The 20,462-nt window shown below is 41.6% G+C and overlaps 1 protein-coding gene across 3 annotated transcripts; it reads right to left on the bottom strand.

Annotated features, from left to right (window-relative positions):
- Positions 1–456: 456 nt before the first annotated feature.
- On the bottom strand, positions 457–11,382 carry LOC138949422 (zinc finger protein 184-like). Of its 3 annotated transcripts, XM_070321252.1 has the most exons (5): positions 11,173–11,382; positions 10,566–11,021; positions 9,819–9,965; positions 6,070–6,880; positions 457–5,985 (listed from the first exon to the last, which is right to left on the bottom strand). In XM_070321252.1, exons 2-5 carry the CDS (start codon positions 10,675–10,677, stop codon positions 5,217–5,219), a joined length of 1,839 nt encoding a protein of 612 aa, XP_070177353.1. In that variant the 5' UTR covers positions 10,678–11,021; positions 11,173–11,382; the 3' UTR covers positions 457–5,216. The 3 variants fall into 3 exon arrangements, with proteins under 3 accessions (XP_070177353.1, XP_070177351.1, XP_070177352.1); XM_070321250.1 differs by having other exon boundaries at positions 457–6,880; XM_070321251.1 differs by having other exon boundaries at positions 457–6,880; positions 11,252–11,379.
- Positions 11,383–20,462: the final 9,080 nt, after the last annotated feature.

The raw sequence follows: 20,462 nt of genomic DNA, 5'->3' as shown, positions 1-20,462 counted from the left end.
TGTTTTAACAAATGTATTCCCACATCCGCAATTATGCCCTCTTGCACAAGATCAGACATTTTTAATAAAGTCTTATGAGAATTATGCAGGACCATAAAATGCCCATTAGAGAGCATCTGCAGCGACACTTTTCAGTGCAGACGATCTTTAATGACTGATTTTGTGACCACTATACCACGGATGACTATACACTGTGTGGAAAGCAGAAATATGTACCAGGACTGACAAAAAAGAGGGAACTGTTCCATGTTTGTGATTATTTGTTTCAGCTTAGCAATCTTTCGCTTGGCGTAGCAGTTGGCAGCTCTGTGAATGCATAGACATGTAGCAGGTTGAAAAAATAATGTCATTAGATACTTTGGTGACCTGTTCATGTGACTATCACCGTGGACACACAAACAAACACAATGACAGACAAGTCTTTCTCTCCATCCAATCCAAAATTACCACACAACATCAGCAGCCACTGGCATGGCGATCTTTATTCCTTTCTCTACCTTCCCACATCCACTTTGCCTATACCCGACTGGGTGGCCACATATTGACCGACATGCAGTTTGTTGTTTACTTCATCTTGTGTTGTTATGTGGGGTCCACTAACAAAATAAAACATGTCTACTCTCTTCCGTGTCTTGCAAAGTTCTCTTTCAAACTGAAGCATGGACAAGCACAATCAAAATGTAACAAGCATTGACCATAACGGGTCAAGATAGCCGCCTTGTGGTTGTGGTGTCTCGGGGGTGGGACATGGATACCGTCTCTTGGTCTGTTCAAACAGTTGACGCGTGTCCTAGTTGGACGGGATTCTAAAGCGCGACCTTAAGTCACGCACAACTGTTTGAAACCATACTCGTAATGAGAGTTTGAGAGAGAGAGAGAGAGAGAGTGAGAGTGAGAGAGAGAGAGAGAGAGAGTGAGAGAGAGAGAGAGAGAGAGAGAGAGAGAGAGAGAGAGAGAGAGAAAGAGATGAACAACAGAGAGAGGAAGATAAAATAAATAAAAATAAAGTTCTGTTTTATGTATGCATATGTGTGTGTGTGCAGACTCATGCAACAGGAACACTAACACAAGGAAATCAGTGATGCAAATCAAACATTTAGTTAGCAAAAGATCGCTTGTATGAACCTTAAAATACTTTTTCAAAGTAGTGATACTAATACTAATTTGCCTTATAACATTTGTAAGAACAAGTTTACAAAAAGGAATCATTTTGCATTTAACTTCATATATTTTCTATATGTACAGCAGAATAAAAATAACACTCCATGATCACTTTCTTTCTTTATTTGGTGTTTAACGTCGTTTTCAACCACGAAGGGTTATATCGCGACTGATAAAGGAGTTTGGAAACATTCACAAGATCAGAAATGATAAAGTATAAAGTTATTTTATATACAGGAGAACAAAAATAGTGATGTGGCCAAACTATCAATTTAAACTGTAAGAATCAGGTAGGAGGTTAGATTTTGTACTTTGGGTCAACCAAAGATAATAAATTCATTCTTCACTTCAGTATTGAGTCTGATTTTGTCTTCCTTGTTGAATTGAAAAGCAGTGTTCCTGCAAAAAAAAAAGCAAGTTTGTTGCGTGCTAAGACGAAACTTGGCATGTCAAAACTTGCGAAGCGAAGTAGGGGTCAAAGTACCCTGCCGCAGCTTCTGGTTTTTGGTACAAAGACTTTGCAAAGCTTCGCCAAGTCGACTTTGTGCTCAATCAAGGACAGGCTTAAGGTGAAGGTAAGCACTATACAAATAACTTCAAAGAAAGGAATGATAAAGCGCAAGTTATTTTATATATATATATAGCAGAACAAAACCTTTCTTTCTTTCTTTATTTGGTGTTTAACGTCGTTTTCAACCGTTCACGGTTATATCGTGACGGGGAAAGGGGGGGGGGGGGGATGGGATAGAGCCACTTGTTTATTGTTTCTTGTTCACAAAAGCACTAATAAAAAAATTGCTCCAGGGGCTTGCAACGTAGTACAATATATTAGGATAAGGATAAGATAAGGATAAGGATAAGATTTTATATAGTCCATGAGGGTAACCTCACAGAAATTCGGGCTGCTTTCTCCCTGGGGAAAGCGAGCTGCCATACAGTATACGGCGCTACCCATTTTTTAAAAATTTTTTCCTGCATGCGTGTATTCATGTTTCCAAGCCCTGAGACTTAATGCCGTGTGAGATGGAATTTTTTACACTTTATTTCAAGTCACACGGGTATTTGGTGGACATTTTTATCTATGCCTATACAATTTTGCCAGGAAAGACCCTTTTGTCAATCGTGGGATCTTTAACGTGCACACCCCAATGTAGTGAACACGAAGGGACCTCGGTTTTTCGTCTCATCCGAAAGACTAGCACTTGAACCCACCACCTAGGTTAGGAAAGGGGGGAGAAAATTGGGGGAGAAAATTGCGGCCTGACCCAGGCCTGAACACGCAACCTCTCGCTTCCGAGCGCAAGTGCGTTACCACTCGGCCACCCAGTCCATTACCTTACAGGGGCGGATCAGTTGCTTTGTAAGGGGGGGTGCACTTTGAATCGAAAGTGAATGTGATGGGCGCGAAGCGCCCGAATTTGCTAGGGGGGTCCGGGGGCATGCCTTCCCGGACAATTTTTTTGGCCCAAAGAAGCAAAATGGTGCCATCTGAACTTAGAAATGGTCATAGAATCAGCTTTCCACTTTTTTCTTTTTTTTTTGCTGGAGGGGGGGTGCACCTGCACCATGTGCCCCCCCCCCCCCCCTTGTCCGCCCCTGCCTTACTGGAAGAATGCAAGTTTCCAGTACAAAGGACTTAAACATTTCTTACAAGTTACATACTGCTTGACTAAAATCTTTACAAACATTGACTATATTCTATACAAGAAACACTTAAGGGTAAAAGGAGAAACAGAATCCGTTAGTCACCTTTTACGACATGCTGGGGAGCATCGAGTAAATTCTTCCCCCTAACCCGCGGGGGGAAGAACTAAACCTATCATAAAACAAAACCTATCATGTGGCTAAAGTATTAACTCTACATGAAGGTTTTAGGAATAATCATGTGGCCAAACTATCAACTTTCTATTTGAGAGTTCAGCTTACAACGGCATGCCAGGCTTAACAACAACAAAGAAAGTACTGAAAAAGGACAAGTCATTTTACATGTAGTAGGAGATCTATAAACAAAGTTTGATCAACTTAAATAGATCTCTCAGTGTTGGAAATGATAAGCACAGTTACACTTTCTATGTGAATAAGTCAAATGGAATTGCTGCTGTGATCCGGCAGTGGTCACTGTAGTGTACAGCAGTGACATCTATCAGCACATCATCACTGTGAACATTTGCATATACACATGATGAAGTAGTCCACCTTGCTGGTGTGTTGGACATTGCACATACTGGTGAAGTTGGTGATTCTTCATGAGTACTACGAGTTGATCTGCACTAGGTTGATTGGACAGGAGATCAACATTAACCCTTAGGCTGGTTGTCGCGACATATGTCGCGCTACTTTACGTATACTGTCACCTGGTTGTCACGACATATGTCGCGCTACTGGCTCAGTCTGTTTGGTCGGTTCCGATTACCTCCCATGGATGCGAAAACCTATATGACCGTTTTTTTTTATTTTTCTCTCTGTTAATTCACCACTGGCTATGTAACATGTGTTACAGAACTGCACCAGTGTAAGGGTTAAAGTCCCCGCAGATCAGTGATGGAACTGTATTTAATGGTGTGGTGACAATCAAATGTTCCAGGGAAGTTAGAAAAGTTTAGGTAACAGAACGGTCACACACACACACACACACACACACACACACACACACACACACACACACACACACACACACACACACACAGCCTGCTTTAACATGCCGCTAATGCTGCTCATTAGTCCCCCACATTGTCAGCACAGAACAGTGACACACACACACACACAGTGCAGCGGTCAACAGTCTTCACAGTGGTCACCCCCAGGCAGACACTGACGCGGCTACCTGTCACACACGGCTTTATTTACGTGTCACAATATAAATTACAAAAGTTATCAACCCTAATCAGTGAACAACACTCAGCGGAAACGCATACACATGAATTACAATTAAACTTTCTTTCTTTCTTTATTTGGTGTTTTACGTCGTTTTCAACCACGAAGGTTATATCGCAACGGGGGAAGGGGGGAGATGGGATAGAGCCACTTGTCAATTGTTTCTTGTTCACAAAAGCACTAATCAAACATTTGCTCCAGGGGCTTGCAACGTAGTACAATATATGACCTTACTGGGAGAATGCAAGTTTCCAGTACAAAGGACTTAACATTTCTTACATACTGCTTGACTAAAATCTTTACAAACATTGACTATATTCTATACAAAAACACTTAACAAAGGTAAAAGGAGAAACAGAATCCGTTAGTCGCCTCTTACGACATGCTGGGGAGCATCGGGTAAATTCTTTCTCGTCCCAACCAATATGGGACTCCCCCTAACCCGCGGGGGGGTAGTGTGAACTTGGCATCACACTCGGTACACACATACTTTTTCACTCCTGTGTGGGTTAACATGTGCCGCTGCAAAGCACTTGACTTCGTGAACCTAGCATCACATTCTCTACATGCATGCTTTTTCACACCTGAATGTGTTAACATATGTCGCTTCAATGTTCCAGACTGGGTGAATCTAGCTTCACACTCTAAACATGCATGCTTTTTCACTCCTGTATGCGTTAACATGTGTTTCTTCAAATTACTACAGTCTGTGAACCTGGCATCACACTCTGTACAGGCATGCTTTTTCACTCCTGTATGTGTTAACATATGTCGCTTCAATGTTCCTGACTGTGTGAACCGGGCATCACACTCTGTACAAGCATGCTTTTTCACTCCTGTATGTATCAGCATGTGTTTCTTCAAATTACTAGAGTCTGTGAACCTGGCATCACACTCTGTACATGCATGCTTTTTTTACTCCTGTATGTGTAAGCATGTGTCGCTTCAAAGTACTAGAGTGTTTGAACCTGGCATCACACTCTGTATGTGTTAACATATGTCGCTTTAAATTTCCAAACTGGGTGAATCTAGCTTCACACTCTGTACATGCATGCTTTTTTACACCTTTATGTGTTAACATATGTTGCTTTAAATTTCCAAACTGGGTGAATCTAGCTTCACACTCTGTACATGCATGCTTTTTCACTCCTGTAAGTATTAGCATGTGTATTTTCAAATTACTAGTCTGTGAACCTGGCATCACACTCTGTACATGCATACTTTTTTACACCTGTATGTGTTAACATATGTCGCTTCAATGTCCCTGACCGTGTGAACCGAGCATTACACTCTGAACATGGATACTTTTTTACACCCGTATGTGTTAACATATGTCGCTTCAATGTTCCTAACCGTGCGAACCTGGCATCACACTCTGTACATGCATGCTTTTTCACTCCTGTATGCGTTAGCATGTGTCGCTTCAAAGTACCAGAGTGTGTGAACCTGGCATCACACTCTGTACATGCGTGCTTTTTTACTGCTGTATGTGTTAACATATGTCGCTTCAAATGTTCAGACAGGGTGAATCTAGCGTCACACTCTGTACATGCATACTTTTTTACACCTGTATGTGTTAACATATGTTGCTTTAAATTTCCAGACTGGGTGAATCTAGCTTCACACTCTGTACATGCATGCTTTTTCACTCCTGTATGTATTAGCATGTGTTGCTTCAAATTACTAGAGTCTGTGAACCTGGCATCACACTCTGTACATGCATACTTTTTTACACTTGTATGTGTTAACATATGTCGCTTTAAATTTCCTAACCGTGAGAACCGAGCATCACACTCGATACAAGCATGCTTTTTCACTCCGGTATGTGTAAGCATGTGTCGCTTCAAAGTATTTGAGACTGTGAACCTGGCATCACACTCTGTACATGCATGCTTTTTCACTCCTGTATGCGTTAACATGTGTTTCTTCAAATTACTACAGTCTGTGAACCTGGCATCACACTCTGTACAGGCATTTTTTTTTACACCTGTATGTGTAAGCATGTGTCGATTCAAAGTACTAGAGTGTTTGAACCTGGCATCACACTCTGTACAGGCATGCTTTTTCACTCCTGTATGTGTTAACATATGTCGCTTCAATGTTCCTGACTGTGTGAACCGGGCATCACACTCTGTACAAGCATGCTTTTTCACTCCTGTATGTATCAGCATGTGTTTCTTCAAATTACTAGCGTCTGTGAACCTGGCATCACACTCTGTACATGCATGCTTTTTCACTTCTGTATGTGTAAGCATGTGTCGCTTCAAAGTACTAGAGTGTTTGAACCTGGCATCACACTCTGTACAGGCATGCTTTTTCACTCCTGTATGTGTTAACATATGTTGCTTCAAATGTCCAGACTTCCTGAACCTAGCATCACACTCTGTACATGCATGCTTTTTCACTCCTGTATGTGTTAACATATGTTCCTTCAAATGTCCAGACTGCCTGAACCTAGCATCACACTCTGTACATGCATGCTTTTTCACTCCTGAATGTGTTAGCATGTGCCCCTTCAAAGGCCTAGAATCTTTGAACCTGGCATCACACTTTGTACACGCATGCTTTTTCACTCCTGTATGTGTTAGCATGTGTTGCTTCAAAGACCTAGAGTGTTTGAACCTGGCATCACACTCTGTACATGCATACTTTTTCACACCTGTATGTATTAACATATGTTGCTTCAAATTTACAGACCGCCCGAATCTAGCATCGCACTCTGTACTTGAATGTTCTTCTTGTTTCAGCCAGGTATCACTGTGAGCGCTGTCTGCAGCTTGTCCTTCCAATGTCAGCACTGTAGATATGGTAGCTGTGTCTGTGGCCACAACCTCTCTGACTGGCACTGGAAAATGAAAGCAAAAGCAAGTCATACATGTCAAGAGTGCTGATTATGATCCGTGAATAGCATACACTTTTTCTCCTGTTTCCTTTTGCAGATTAAACATGCACTGAGCACAAGAAGTTAAGGATATTTTTTCAATGGTATAGCCCAGGTGTTAAGCAGCAGTTTTTTGGTCAGAAATATATGTGTATTTGAAGATCAGTCTTTCTTTTGCTCAAAAATGTGTTTCTGGAATCTGAGCCATAACTGGAAATGACGTCACTGGTCCGTGACCCCGCCTACCCTCAAAAATGTTTTTTTACAGCATGATTCACTTTCAACCATCGAAACAGTGACTTAAACTGAATGATAATTTACATTTTTTACATCCGAAAGTTTATTTGGTGTCTTACCTAACAGTTCATACACATTTCGTTCAAATCCGTCACGCTGATCTAGCGTGTAAAAGAGAGCGACCCCAAAACTGAAAAACAGCAAAAAATCCATGGTTTCTATGGTGTTTTTGCTGTGTTTTAACTGTTTCTGCTCAGTGTATGGTGGCGTGTGGTTGAGAACAATATTTCTTTCCTTTTAATGTACCAACGAGGTTTATAGACTCCACGATTAGATAGTACTTATCTCGGCGAGCATTGAGTTGGAACCACCATACTCTTCCAATTTTAAAGTTGATATGAAAAATCACTGATGTGTCAAATTATAGTCAAATCCTTGCAACAACGTGCGAAAGAAGTCGTTTTTTTTCTTCTTCTTCTTCTCCTTCGTTGATGGACTGGATCTCCTATATGCACTCATGTGTTTGCACGAGTGGGTTTTTACGTGCATGGCCGATTTTAACCCGCCTTTCAGGCAGCACACGCCAATTTCAGGGGAAGCATGCTGGGTATTTTTGTTTTTCTATAACGCACCGAACTCTGACATGAATTACAGGATCTTTTCCGTGCGCACCTGGTCTTGTGCTTGCGTGAATACACGAAGGGAGATAAGGCACTAGCAGGTCTGCACATTAATTAACATGGGAGATCAGGCGGTTGCAGCCGGGATTTGAACTCACGACCTTCCGATAAGGAGGCCGATGTCTTATAAACTACGCCACTGTGCCCGTCGAAATCCTTTCATATCTCTGTGTGTCTCAGTGAACAATAAACAACCCAGTTAAGGTCAAAGATTACTTTCCTCTCACGTGAACTTCTGTATGTTGTAGATCGCCAACGGTCTTTTCATGCTTTAGTGCGAGAAAAAAACATCCTCTCACTTTGACACATAGCTAAACATAAAACCTTGCTGATTTCCCTGCAGAGCGGTAATTGCTCAGTGTCAAGTCTTCTCCATTTAAAATGTTGAAAATTGCTGAAAATCATTCAAACAAACTATAGTTTTTGAAAAAGACTTTAGTGTATTTTTGGGATTATGAACAACTCTGTATGATGGCTTTCCCGATCTAACGTATAAAAGAACCCATTGTTATTCAGCGAATTAAGACAATTTCCAAATTACAGTGGTTTTATTGTTTGTAAAATCACTTGAGCAATGTTGCACACAAAAATTTGAACATCTTTTAACAACATGAGATTACATAACAATTTGATCGAAAAGTAGACAGTGACTATGTTCGCTCAAAATGACTCCGAGGTTGGTGTGTTTCATCTGCATTTTTGGAGTCTTTCACACGCTCTGGTGCTAATGTAAGTGATCAGGATGGTAAGAGTAACGAACGAACCACAAAGAAATCTTGGTTTCAGCAGGGCGCACTCTATTTTTCAAGTCTTGATGATCCTTTCTTTCTTTCTTTATTTGGTGTTTAACGTCGTTTTCAACCATTCAAGGTTATATCGCGACGGGGATGATCCTGCATATTTTTTTTGGCAGAACAAATACTCAATAAGAAAAGGCTACAAATTCTTCATAATTGCGGTGCTCCTCGAGGCCGATGTCTGCTCTTTAATCAAAAACAACGCAAAAGAGACATTCAAACTGCCCAACTGCAAAAGGTGAAAGCGTGTTATTTTGTGTCCCTGTTTTGGGGACTTCTGATTTTTCACGAGAGTTATCATTTCTTAGCTTGGTTATGTCATATACTGATATAGCAACCGCTCTTCATAGACTTAATTGATAAACAGTCTTAGCAGTAATCTACATGTGCACAAATTTGATATCAAATTTTAACTCATTGAAACCTATGTCGACCTTTTAACAGAGCTGCCCAAGTTTTCCAGCCTGGGGAGAAAGTGATGCTTAAAGGTACTGAACTTGTCAAACCCAGGTGCACGGAGCCCCTGGGGCTTTTAGTCATACCTCAGGCAGCTATCCGTTAGAAGAACTACCGAGTTTCATTGACTTACACCCAAAGAGTCAAGAACTGCGATTTTTTTACGAATTAATTTCGGACTCTGTCCCGGCTGGTCTTGACCTATTTTTGGATCTAAATTTAGATCAGGTCACCACATCATGCACAAAAAGACACGTCACTAGTAGCAAACTATGTCAGACATCATCATGAGTTTGTGTAAAACAAAATGGAGGCCGGAATCACTCAGTTGAATCGAACTCCGACCAAACACCACGTAATAACTAGGTTAATTTATGCACTCGCGTGAAAAAGCCAACTGTCGAGCTTCACAGATGTCGTCGTTGGGTAGTTTTGAGTTTGTTTTACTACCATAGGAGGATTTTTGAACTGTAAATGCACTCAGCTGCAACAAAAACGCAAAACGAAGGTTGTGAGCTGCACTGTGCTTTTAAGAAACCTCATTAAACATTTGAAAATCCACTGTTTTGGGTAATTTGAACAATTTACCATCAAGGCGTCCAGGTCGCCTAAATCTCTCTCTTATCATAAAGACTCACTTTTCTGAGACTTTTCTGTTCATAGATTCCCTCTCTGTTAAGACCTACCGTACATGGCTTATATTCGACAAAAATATAAATAGAGGTACAGTACTACTGTCCTGGTCTCTTGTCTCCTGTTTCAGCCAGGTATCACTGTGAGTGCTGAATGCACCTTGTCCATCCAATGCCTGCACTGTATCAAATGTTTCACCTGGTTCCTGTTTTGGAGAATGGCATTCTGCTTGCTGATTCAACATACCTGAAAGCATACGCAAGCAATTTCAAAAGCAACACTCAATAGAGTCTAAACTGTGTCAAGTCGCCAACACACCACCCAAGCTGGCAACCACAATATATTGGTCAGCCAGACCGTTTTGTCTACTACCCCCTCCACACCCTTCCTTCAAAAGGTGTGAAGTGCTTTCTTTTTCTTCTTCGTTCATGGGTGGAAACTCCCACGTTCACTCATGTTTTTGCACAAATGGGTTTTTACGTGTATGACCGTTTTTACCCCGCCATTTAGGCAGCCATTCGCAGCTTTCGAGGGGAAGCATACTGGGTATTTTCATGTTTCTTTAACCCACCGAACTCTGACAATGACATGGATCACAGGATCTTTTCAGTGCGCACTTGATCTTGTGCTCGGGAGTGGGGGATAAGGCACTAGCAGGTCTGCACATAAGTTGACCTGGGAGATCGAAAAAATCTCCACCCTTAACCCACCAGGTGGTAGCATCCAGGATTGAAGTGCTTTCAAGACTGGTCGTCACCAATAATGTCATTTGACCACCACCACTCCCCCAAAACACCCCCTTCCTCCCCATTAGGTGTTTCATTCACCTGATCTTATGAACCTTACCATAGGGGCGTGTTTCAGTAATGTGCCAACACTCTTCTGCGACATCAATCTCTATCTTGACATCTGAGAGAAGAGCTGAGTCTCCTTCCTCCATGCTGTTTGGAGAAGCCATGGTTTCTGACAGTTCAAGGTGCTGACTGTTCACTGATCAAGGTGTTGGCAGATCATAGCAGCTCACTGATCAAGGTGTTGGGCGATCATAGCAGCTCACTGATCAAGGTGTTGGCAGATCATAGCAGCTCACTGATCAAGGTGTTGGGCGATCATAGCAGCTCACTGATCAAGGTGTTGGCAGATCATAGCAGCTCACTCTTCAAGGTGTTGGGCGATCATAGCAGCTCACTGATCAAGGTGTTGGCAGATCATAGCAGCTCACTCTTTAAGGTGAAGGGCGATCATAGCAGCTCACTCTCCAAGGTGTTGTAGGTTCATGGTTGATCAGCGTTTAAATCATTGCTGTGGGAACAACAATGTTCAGCAGTTTAAAGAAGCAGAGAAAATATTTCTCTTTCACACACTCTCACACACACACACACACACACTGACACACACAAGTGTTTGGACACAGTACAAAAACCTGCTAAAACTTGTAAAAGTAAAATCTTACCTGGACTTGTATCAAAAATAAGTCAAGAATGTCACTGAATTCTGAGCAATGAATTTAACACGCTAAAGTTCAAGATTACCTCCAACTTATAACACCAACCGACTGTAAAAGAAGTCACTGGTAGCTTGATTACACAGTGATAGCACAGATAATTCACTTGCTCTTCTGTCTTCATGTCAGCGTATCGCGATTGCTCACGTGACAAATGGCAGCAGTCACCAAACAGAGTGATTTCCCTTACGTCTTTTTGCCTGAACTGCCAAAAAAGAAAGGATAGGCACCAGAAAAGTACAATAAAACCCAGCTCAGCCGGCAATGCTTTAAAACTGAGAGCTGTGAGGTCACGGAATGATCGTGACTCAGTCGAGATTAAAAGATATGCTAATTCGAAAACACAAACTAATACTGACGTTAACATCAAATTTCAAAGAAACGGTCTACCCAAAATAGTATTTAGTGTAAGCTGACAACCAACCGTAAAGAGAGAGAGAGAGAGAGAGAGAGAGAGAGAGAGAGAGAGAGAGAGAGAGAGAGGGGGGGGAGAGAGAGAGAGAGAGAGAGAGAGAGAGAGAGAGAGGGAGAGAGGGTGAGAGAGAGAGTTTGTCATTTACACAGACCTGCCGCCAACTCTTGTGAAACCTCAAGAGGAGCAATATAGGATTCTTTTTTATTTTCTGAGTAGCAAATAGTGTTTTAACAAATGTATTCCCACACCCGCAATTATGCCCTCTTGCACAAGATCAGACATTTTTAATAAAGTCTCATGAGAATTATGCAGGAACATAAAATGCCCATTAGAGCATCTGCAGCGACACTTTTCAGTGCAGACGATAAAAGACCTAAACGAGCTGGCAGCAGTCCTGGTGAGTCTCACAGCTGAGACAGAACTGACATTACAGTGGGAACCAGCACATTGCGGGATCCATGGAAACGAACAAGCTGACAGGCTGGCAAACAAAGGAAGTCAGCTGGAACAAGAGGACAGACAGGTCTCCTATTCAGAGGAGAAGACTGTCATTAAAGCCCTATCCAAAAGGAAATGGAAGCAGCAACACCCAAACTTCAACCAGTCTGACTGCTATTACCAACTGAGCAAACGGGACCAGGTCATTCTGTTCAGGCTGAGAACAGGGCACAACCGACTAAATGCCCACATGTACAGCAAATTCAGAATTGGCGAGTCCGTGATGTGCTCCTGCAATGCAGACATCATGAATGCTGAGCACCTGCTGTAGAACTGCCGACTCCATGACGCTCCCAGGCAGGCATCGTGGCCGGAACCAGTACCACTGAGGGTCAAGCTCTTCGGCGGCCTGGAGGACCTACAGAGGACAGCTGCTTTCGTGCGGGCGATTGGCATCTCCATCTAGTGAACGACGACGAAGAAGAAGAAGTGCAGACGATGTTTAATGACTGATTTTGTGACCACTACACTGTGTGGAAAGCAGAAATGTGTACCATGACTGACAAAGAAGAGGGAACTGTTCCATGTTTGTGATTATTCAGTGTTTCAGCGTAGCAATCTTTAGCTTGGCGTAGCAGTTGGCAGCTCTGTGAATACGTAGACATGTAGCAGGTTGAAAAAATAACGTCATTAGATACTTTGGTGACCTGTTCATGTGACTATCACCGTGGACACACAAACAAACACAATGACAGACAAGTCTTTCTCTCCATCCAATCCAAAAATACTACACGACATCAGCAGCCACTAGCATGGCGATCTTTATTCCTTTCTCTACCTTCCCACATCCCAAGTTGCCTATACCCGACTGGGTGGTCATATATTGACCGACATGCAGTTTGTTGTTTACTTTATCTTGTGTTGTTATGTGGGGTCCACTAACAAAATAAAACATGGCTATTCTCTTCCGTGTCTGGCAAAGTTCTCTTTCAAACTGAAGCATAGACAAGTACAGTCCCCGGCAAAAGAAACGCAACTCATTCGCGCCCGCTGTTGCGAGTGATTTTTCATCATTTTCAAATTGTCGTAAAATATGAACCAGAAAAGATAAATCAAAAAGAAAAACAGATTCGTAGAGGATAATTTACTGGCTATACGGCAAGTGCATAGTATTTAATCGTTTACTTGTTCATAAATTGTGTGAAACAGGGTAGGGGTCAAGCGAGTCGTGAACGTGTCTCTTCAACATGCTGAGAAAATTAATCATTTTTCAGCAGTACCTTAATTAGAATTATTCGCCAAAGCGTTTAAGACTAAAATAAATGAGCAAAGATCCCTTAGACAGTGTTAAAAAGAGTTGTTTGGCAAAAGCTTATTCGCACGGAATGATTTCTTAAAAAAAAAACAGGTGTTATTTGTGGCCAAGGGTTTACACACACACACACACACACACACACACACACACACACACACACACACAATACAAATACACATGCACGCGTGCGCAAACAAACACACGTTTGTGTTGGTATTTCTGTGTGAATCAGTATGTTTGTGTTTACGTTTAAAAAAAAGTCATCTGTGTGTGCGTTCGCGTTTGTGTACGAGCGCGTGCGCGCACGCGTATGTGAGTGTATGAGTGTGTGACGGTGTGCCTACATGTGTGTGTGCCCACGTGTGCGCGAGTTGTGGTTGTGCCTTCAGGCGGGCGGACCGGCGTGTGCATGTGTGTCCGTGCGTCTTTCCGTGTATGATTGAGCGTGCATGCATGAGTGTTTGTGTGTGCGTGTGTCAGTCTTTGTGTTTGTGTCCGTTGTTTTAAATGTGAGAAATATAACTTTGGAGAACTAGTGACAGACAGTGACAGTGATCATCAAAGTGACAGTTGGCGTCCATTTTAGCACTGCGTAGCGCTCCTGCACATCGCGACTTTGTTCGTTTATCTGTCTTTTCGTTTATCTGTATGTATGGATGTGCGTGTCTGTGTGTGTGTATGCATATGCGTGTGTGTATTTGTGTGTATTAATATGTGTTGAGGGAGGGGGGACGTATGCGTTTGGCTTCATAGTATTTTCATACGAATCACTATCGCTAATCGATCGATGTAAAAAAAATTATTTAAAAAACCGCACTTCAAGTTTTTTTGTTTCTAGTTATAGTTTAATCGTGTAGATCAGACACTTGGCCACAAATAACACCTGTTTTTTTTTTTAAAGAAATCATCACGTCAATTCCGTGCGAATAAGCTTTTGCCAAACAACCCTTTTTAACACTGTCTAAGGGATCTTTGCTCATTTATTTTAGTCTTAAACGCTTTGGTGAATAATTATAATTAAATGGTGCTGTTGAGAAATGAATTTCCTCCAAAAATGTTATTTTTTGTGTGTTTTTTTGTGTGCATTTTTACGATTTTTTCAGCATGTTGAGACACGTTTGCCTGCAATCACGATTCGCTTGACCCCTACCCTGTTTAACACAATTTATGAACAAGTAAACAATTTCTTTCTTTATTTGGTGTTTTACGTCGTTTTCAACCACGAAGGTTATATCGCGATGGGTTCTTTCTCGTCCCAACCAATATGGGACTCCCCCTAACCCGCGTTTTTTTTTTCAAGGATTAAAGTCGCTTGTTCATTTCAATGCTTGCTTTCTTTATTTATTTATTTGGTGTTTAACGTCGTTTTCAACCGTTCAAGGTTATATCGCGACGGGGAAAGGGGGGAGATGGGATAGGGGAAAGGGGGGAGATGGGATAGAGCCACTTGTTAATTGTTTCTTGTTCACAAAAGCACTAATCAAAACATTGCTCCAGGGGCTTGCAACGTAGTACAATATATGACCTTACTGGGAGAATGCAAGTTTCCAGTACAAAGGACTTAACATTTCTTACATACGTCTTGACTAAAATCTTTACAAACATTGACTATATTCTATACAAGAAACACTTAACAAGGGTAAAAGGAGAAACAGAATCCGTTTGTCGCCTCTTACGACATGCTGGGGAGCATCGGGTAAATTCTTTCTCGTCACAACCAATATGGGACTCCCCCTAACGCGCGGGGGGCATTTCAACAACCATGTACCACTTATATTCAGTAACGCTAAGAGTAGTACATCATTATAATTGTAAAAATGTAAGAAGTGAATTTCTTTGTACATACAGGCCACTGGATTCAGCACACTGGGCATTGTTTCAGTAAAAAGTGGTGCCACTTGCGAGTATGTGACAATGACAATTCTTTATAACAAGGGTAAAAGAGTGAGCAGTGATCTGCATTTTAAAATCTTGCCCTCGCCCTAAAGGGTATAACTGATACCGGAATACACAAGTTAAGAAAACAACTGCTTCATATAATATTGGAATAAGAATAAGAATACTTTTTTTTATCTCATAGAGAAATTCAGGCGTGGTACATAACAATAATACAAACAAGACATTGATTTTACATAAGACATATAGCACTATATAACAGGGCAGGTTATAAACACACCTCCCACATACCTCTCTGGACATTCCTTGCATTGTGCTTACGCATTCAGACATGAACACATCCATGTCTCACTTACACATCGCACACATGGACATTCTTATACGCTCAACTTACCCATTCACACATGGACATTCGACCACGCTCCACTTACACATTCTTATACGCTCCACTTACACATTCACACATGGGCATTCTAATATGCTCCACTTACACATTCCCACATGGACATTCGACTACGCCCACTTACACATTCCCACATGGACATCTTTAAAGCACTGCGCTTACATATTCTCGCACACCTACGCGTCTAACGGACTATTATGGCTAAACATCATTGCAAAAAATCATAGCATACACAGACAAGAAGAGCAAACGCTCGATCGAGTCACTTTCGCAGTTCTGAATATTATATGAGGCATCAGATGGACAGGAAGAAATTGCTATTCACAACACAATGAGTCACGTTCACATAAAATTTGAGCCCGGTCACTTTTATAGTTTCCGAGAAAAGCCCAACGTTAAGTTGTGTGTTGCCGAACAGAAAAGGCTAGTTATTTCCCTTGTTTTTCTGATAACGTTCGTAAAAGGCTACAGGCAGGTTTCACGGTAATCAGACTCTTTGATGTGTGTAAACTTTGCCTTCAAATTACTTGCTTACTGTGTTGAGGGCCCCAAAGGGTTTAAAACCGTGATCGTGATTGGCGTTTTTTGACCTTTCTGTGACCGTGATTGCCGAAATTTCCATTTCTGTGATCGTGATGGGACTTTGCCCGTGATCCGTGATGAAAAAAAAATCAAGTCTCGTGATCGTGATCGTGATTTGTTTTCGTGATCGTGATGGGCATTATTGCAAAGCATTTTATTTTCAACGTACATTTTTCACAGCTGTATCACTCTATGATCCTCTAGTCTATTCGTCAAGGAGCCAACTCCGATTGAAGGGAAGCAACAACACATTCAGAAATATGATTTTGACAGCGATTGCTTCCCTTTAAAAGAGATCCAATCAGAAGGCAAATTGCAAAAGTCTTCCAAACTTCATCCAATGGAAGGGCTTCGTGCAAAAGTTTTGAGTGCATTCAGTCAAATTCGAATTCGAAGATCAAACATGGCGTGCAGCGGTACTGTCATCGAACTTCTGTTATATTTTGTGGATTCAAGCCAGACCAAAGCAGGCGGCGAGAATGCCTTCCTTGGTGGAAAGGTCAGGCTACGGGTCGGTCTTTCCGAAGACGAAATATCAAGGTATGTTGATCTATGTTGCTCTATGACTGTTCTGAATGTAGGCAAAGATCTTGAAATTTGTTCAAGATCTTTGAGTTTGAGTGAGATCATTGACATTGTCGACATTGCCACGTCCGGCTGTCACTCGCTCAGTGTGTCCTCGACTGGCTCGAGATCGAGTCTGCGTGTAGCCAAAACCGAAACTAGAAATGTGTTTTTCATCCCAGCAACGTGGACACGCTTGGCATAGATTCTAATTGTCGCTTCTTTGCATTAAGCTTGGATTTATATTAGCGCCTGTAAACTTTAATATCAACAATGGGTTAAATTCAGAAACAATGGCGGGGAGACGTGCCAGTTTGGATCACTTGATCCTCATGTCAAAGACGATCAAAGTCATGTTCGTTGGGGATTTTGTCAGGCATGCTACTTTTCCGGTAATTAACGGAAATTCGATAAAGCCGTTTTCAAAATCCGGTAAAGTCAAATTTTTTCCGGTGAAGTTAAAAAATATCCGCAAAAACGATCCGTGTGAATATCGCGCAACGCGACCAGGCGCCGGTCTCAATGAAGCCAGCGCACAGTAGTGTTGTTTTCACCAGTTTGGAGGTGTGTTGAATGGTGGTGGGGGGAGGCTAAAATGGGATTTTTAACAAGATCACAACACTATTACAGCCCGGAAAATGATGCCCAGAATGCACCAGATTGCACAGATTTTAACCGTTTTTTGAAAAAATTTCCGGGGGGGCATGCCCCCGGACCCCCCTAGTTGGCTCGCCTGCTTCGCAGGCTCAGGCTTGTGGCTTCGCCACTGGCACTGCGCGCTTCTTTCAGGTAAAACCATTTTTGGCCTGTAGCATTCCTGTTTGTTTTTCAAGGACATGAAACCAGGCGATGGTGTACCCCCATCACACATTCATGTACTTTAATTTCAATCCACCCAATAGTTGGGGAGAAAATGGGTTTTCAAGATTTTGCTCTGGAAATGTCAAATTGTGCAAGTATATATTCATGTGTGTGAGTGAGGGTGTCTGAGTTGAATGTGTATGAGTGTAGAGAGAGAGAGAGAGAGAGAGAGAGAGAGAGCCTGAGAGAGAGAGAGAGAGAGAGAGAGAGAGAGATAAAACGAAATAGAGAGAGAGAGAGAGAGAGAGAGAGAGAGAGAGAGAGAGAGAGAGAGAGAGAGAGAGAAAACAATGAAAACAACATTCTTGTTACTGATTACAAATCATGATATGTATTTCTATGTGTGTATGAAAGAGAATTCAAAAAATAATAATAAAAAGTGCAACAGTTCTCACTTTGTGTTGAATAAACAATAGATCCAGAGGAGCGAATTACTGTGTGGTTGTGTTTACTTTGACACGTGCTTTCTGTACATGCAACTTTTACCGTGACCGTGATTTGCCACTGGTGTTCGTGATCGTGAAAAAAAAATCAAGGTAACTGTGATCGTGAAAGCTAAAATTTCCCTTCCCGTGATCGTGATGATACCCCCCCTTTGGGGCCCTCTGTGTTGATTTTCATCATTTTTTCTGCTTGGCATGAGTAAGTATGGTATTTGCAATACAAAAAAATAAATAAAAGCTAAAATGTTTGTGTTTGAGCAATTAGTTGAGCGCGTTTTTCGAAGCGAACGTGTGAATCCTGACAGACACTATTTCCTTCTGTCACATGACCCCATCTCAAAGTGTGATTCAACAGACACGAAAATAACACACAAAACTTATGATAATGGGGTTATTAATTCAATTAATACACAAGGTTAGTCTCTGACTAGAGAAAATAGAGAAACAATATCAAATGGGAGCATAAAACCGTTTCTGGAAAAATTTTCAATCACCACCGAAAGTGTCTGTCAGTAAAAAAACCACGTGCTTTGTTTGCAAAGCAAAGCCTAATTTTACACATCGCGTGCTTTTGTCTGTTATTCTTGCTTGTGAACATCATTTTATTGATGTTCTTCACTGGAAAGCAGGTGTATCATCAACAGTATCACAAAATCGCAAAGAATGAACATTTTTGTTGTGATCCGACCGGTGTCTGTAGACTTAATCACACGTTCGGCAAACTTCGTTTTTAACGGAAATAACCGAGCCTTTAATCGGAAACGACGTTTCAACCGCTTCATATCGTCTGCAGGAAGAAAAAGAGGAATGCGATACCCAGTGAGTAAAACATTTAATCGTTTTTAGTGCCTTTTGATCAAGTTTTGTTGCGTCTGTCAGCAACGTTCGTCAACCCAACGTTCGGCACAGCGACGCACGCATACGGATTTGCAGCGTTTGCATTCGGAAAGTGAGGGATTTGTGAGTTCGTTTGCATAATTTCAATCGCTAGTAGGTTTTCCCTTCGTCTCCCATTCTTGTGTGTACATGTTATTGGCATTTCATTGTGTAAATTGAAAGTTTGTGAGTAACAGTAGTACAATCTGTCGAACGTTGGCAACGCTGACACTGAGACGGAAATATCGAACGTTGCCTTCAATGACAGACTGGCTTGGCGATCGTACTTTCGATTCGTAGGAACACAATATAGAGACAACAATGTGCGCTCGTTACCACAACGGTCATGAACCGGTGTAACACAAAATTTTTACTCCACGAAAAATTGACTCGGACGGAGTAAACTTCCAGTAAAAATCTTGTACGAAAAAAGAACTCACAAGGAACTAAATTTTTACTCCCCAAATATTTACTCCCAGTAAACATCTCGTACGAGAAACTTAGGGCCTACTCCTTCGTTTATAATTCGCGCAATATCCCATTTACGTGCAATCCCGTTTTGCCGCCGTCCCATTTTGGCGACATTTAACAAGCCAAGCGTCATTTTACTACCGCATCCCATTTTGGGGCAATCCCGTTTCGCCGCTATTCCATTTTTTTGAATTTTTTTTTTCTTTTTACATTTAGTCAAGTTTTGACTAAATGTTTAACATAGAGGGGGAATCGAGACGAGGGTCGTGGTGTATGTGTGTCTGTGTGTGTGTGTGTGTGTGTGCGTGTGTGTGTGTAGAGCGATTGAGAGTAAACTACTGGACCGATCTTTATGAAATTTGACATGAGAGTTACTGGGTATGATATCCCCGGACGTTTTTTTCAGTTTTTTGATAAATGTCTTTCATGACGTCATATCCGGCTTTTTTTTAAAAGTTGAGGCGGCACTGTCACACCCTCATTTTTCAATCAAATTGATTGAAATTTTGGCCAAGCAATCTTCGACAAAGGCCGGACTTCGGTATTGCATTTCAGCTTGGTGGCGTAAATATTAGTTTATGACTTTGGTCATTAAAAATCTGAAAATTGTAATTAAAATCATTTTTTTATAAAACGATCTAAATGTACGTTCATCTTATTCTTCATCATTTTCTGATTCCAAAAACATATAAATATGTTATATTCGGATTAAAAACAAGGTCTGAAAATTAAAAATATAAAAATTATTATCAAAATCAATGGACGTCTACCCACAACACGCCACTGGATGCCGCGTGGTGCCAGTCGTGAAAACCAGGTTCTTTGTCCCACAGTGAGACATTCAAGTTGGGGACTTTGTGACCGCTGACTTTGTCAGCATGGATGGAAAGGTGGAGAGATACAGGGCGGTGATCATCCCCAAGTCAACCCATTTCCCCGATGGGCCAGATCGAGAGGAGATCTGTGTGAAGTGTT

This window comes from Littorina saxatilis, linkage group LG15 (assembly GCF_037325665.1).
Source record: "Littorina saxatilis isolate snail1 linkage group LG15, US_GU_Lsax_2.0, whole genome shotgun sequence".
NCBI classification, from domain to species: Eukaryota; Metazoa; Mollusca; class Gastropoda; order Littorinimorpha; family Littorinidae; genus Littorina; species Littorina saxatilis.
This window is presented reverse-complemented; position numbering and strand designations above follow the sequence as displayed.

What these genes read in the sequence shown, in the direction of transcription:
- LOC138949422 (XM_070321250.1), bottom strand. Translation starts at nt 10,677, where the DNA reads ATGGCTTCTCCAAACAGCATGGAGGAAGGAGACTCAGCTCTTCTCTCA. An exon ending in TACTGAAACACGCCCCTATG is followed by an intron (nt 9,966 to 10,565) that starts GTAAGGTTCATA and finishes GTATGCTTTCAG; the next exon opens with GTATGTTGAATCAGCAAGCA. An exon ending in GACAAGAGACCAGGACAGTA is followed by an intron (nt 6,881 to 9,818) that starts GTACTGTACCTC and finishes TTCATTTTCCAG; the next exon opens with TGCCAGTCAGAGAGGTTGTG.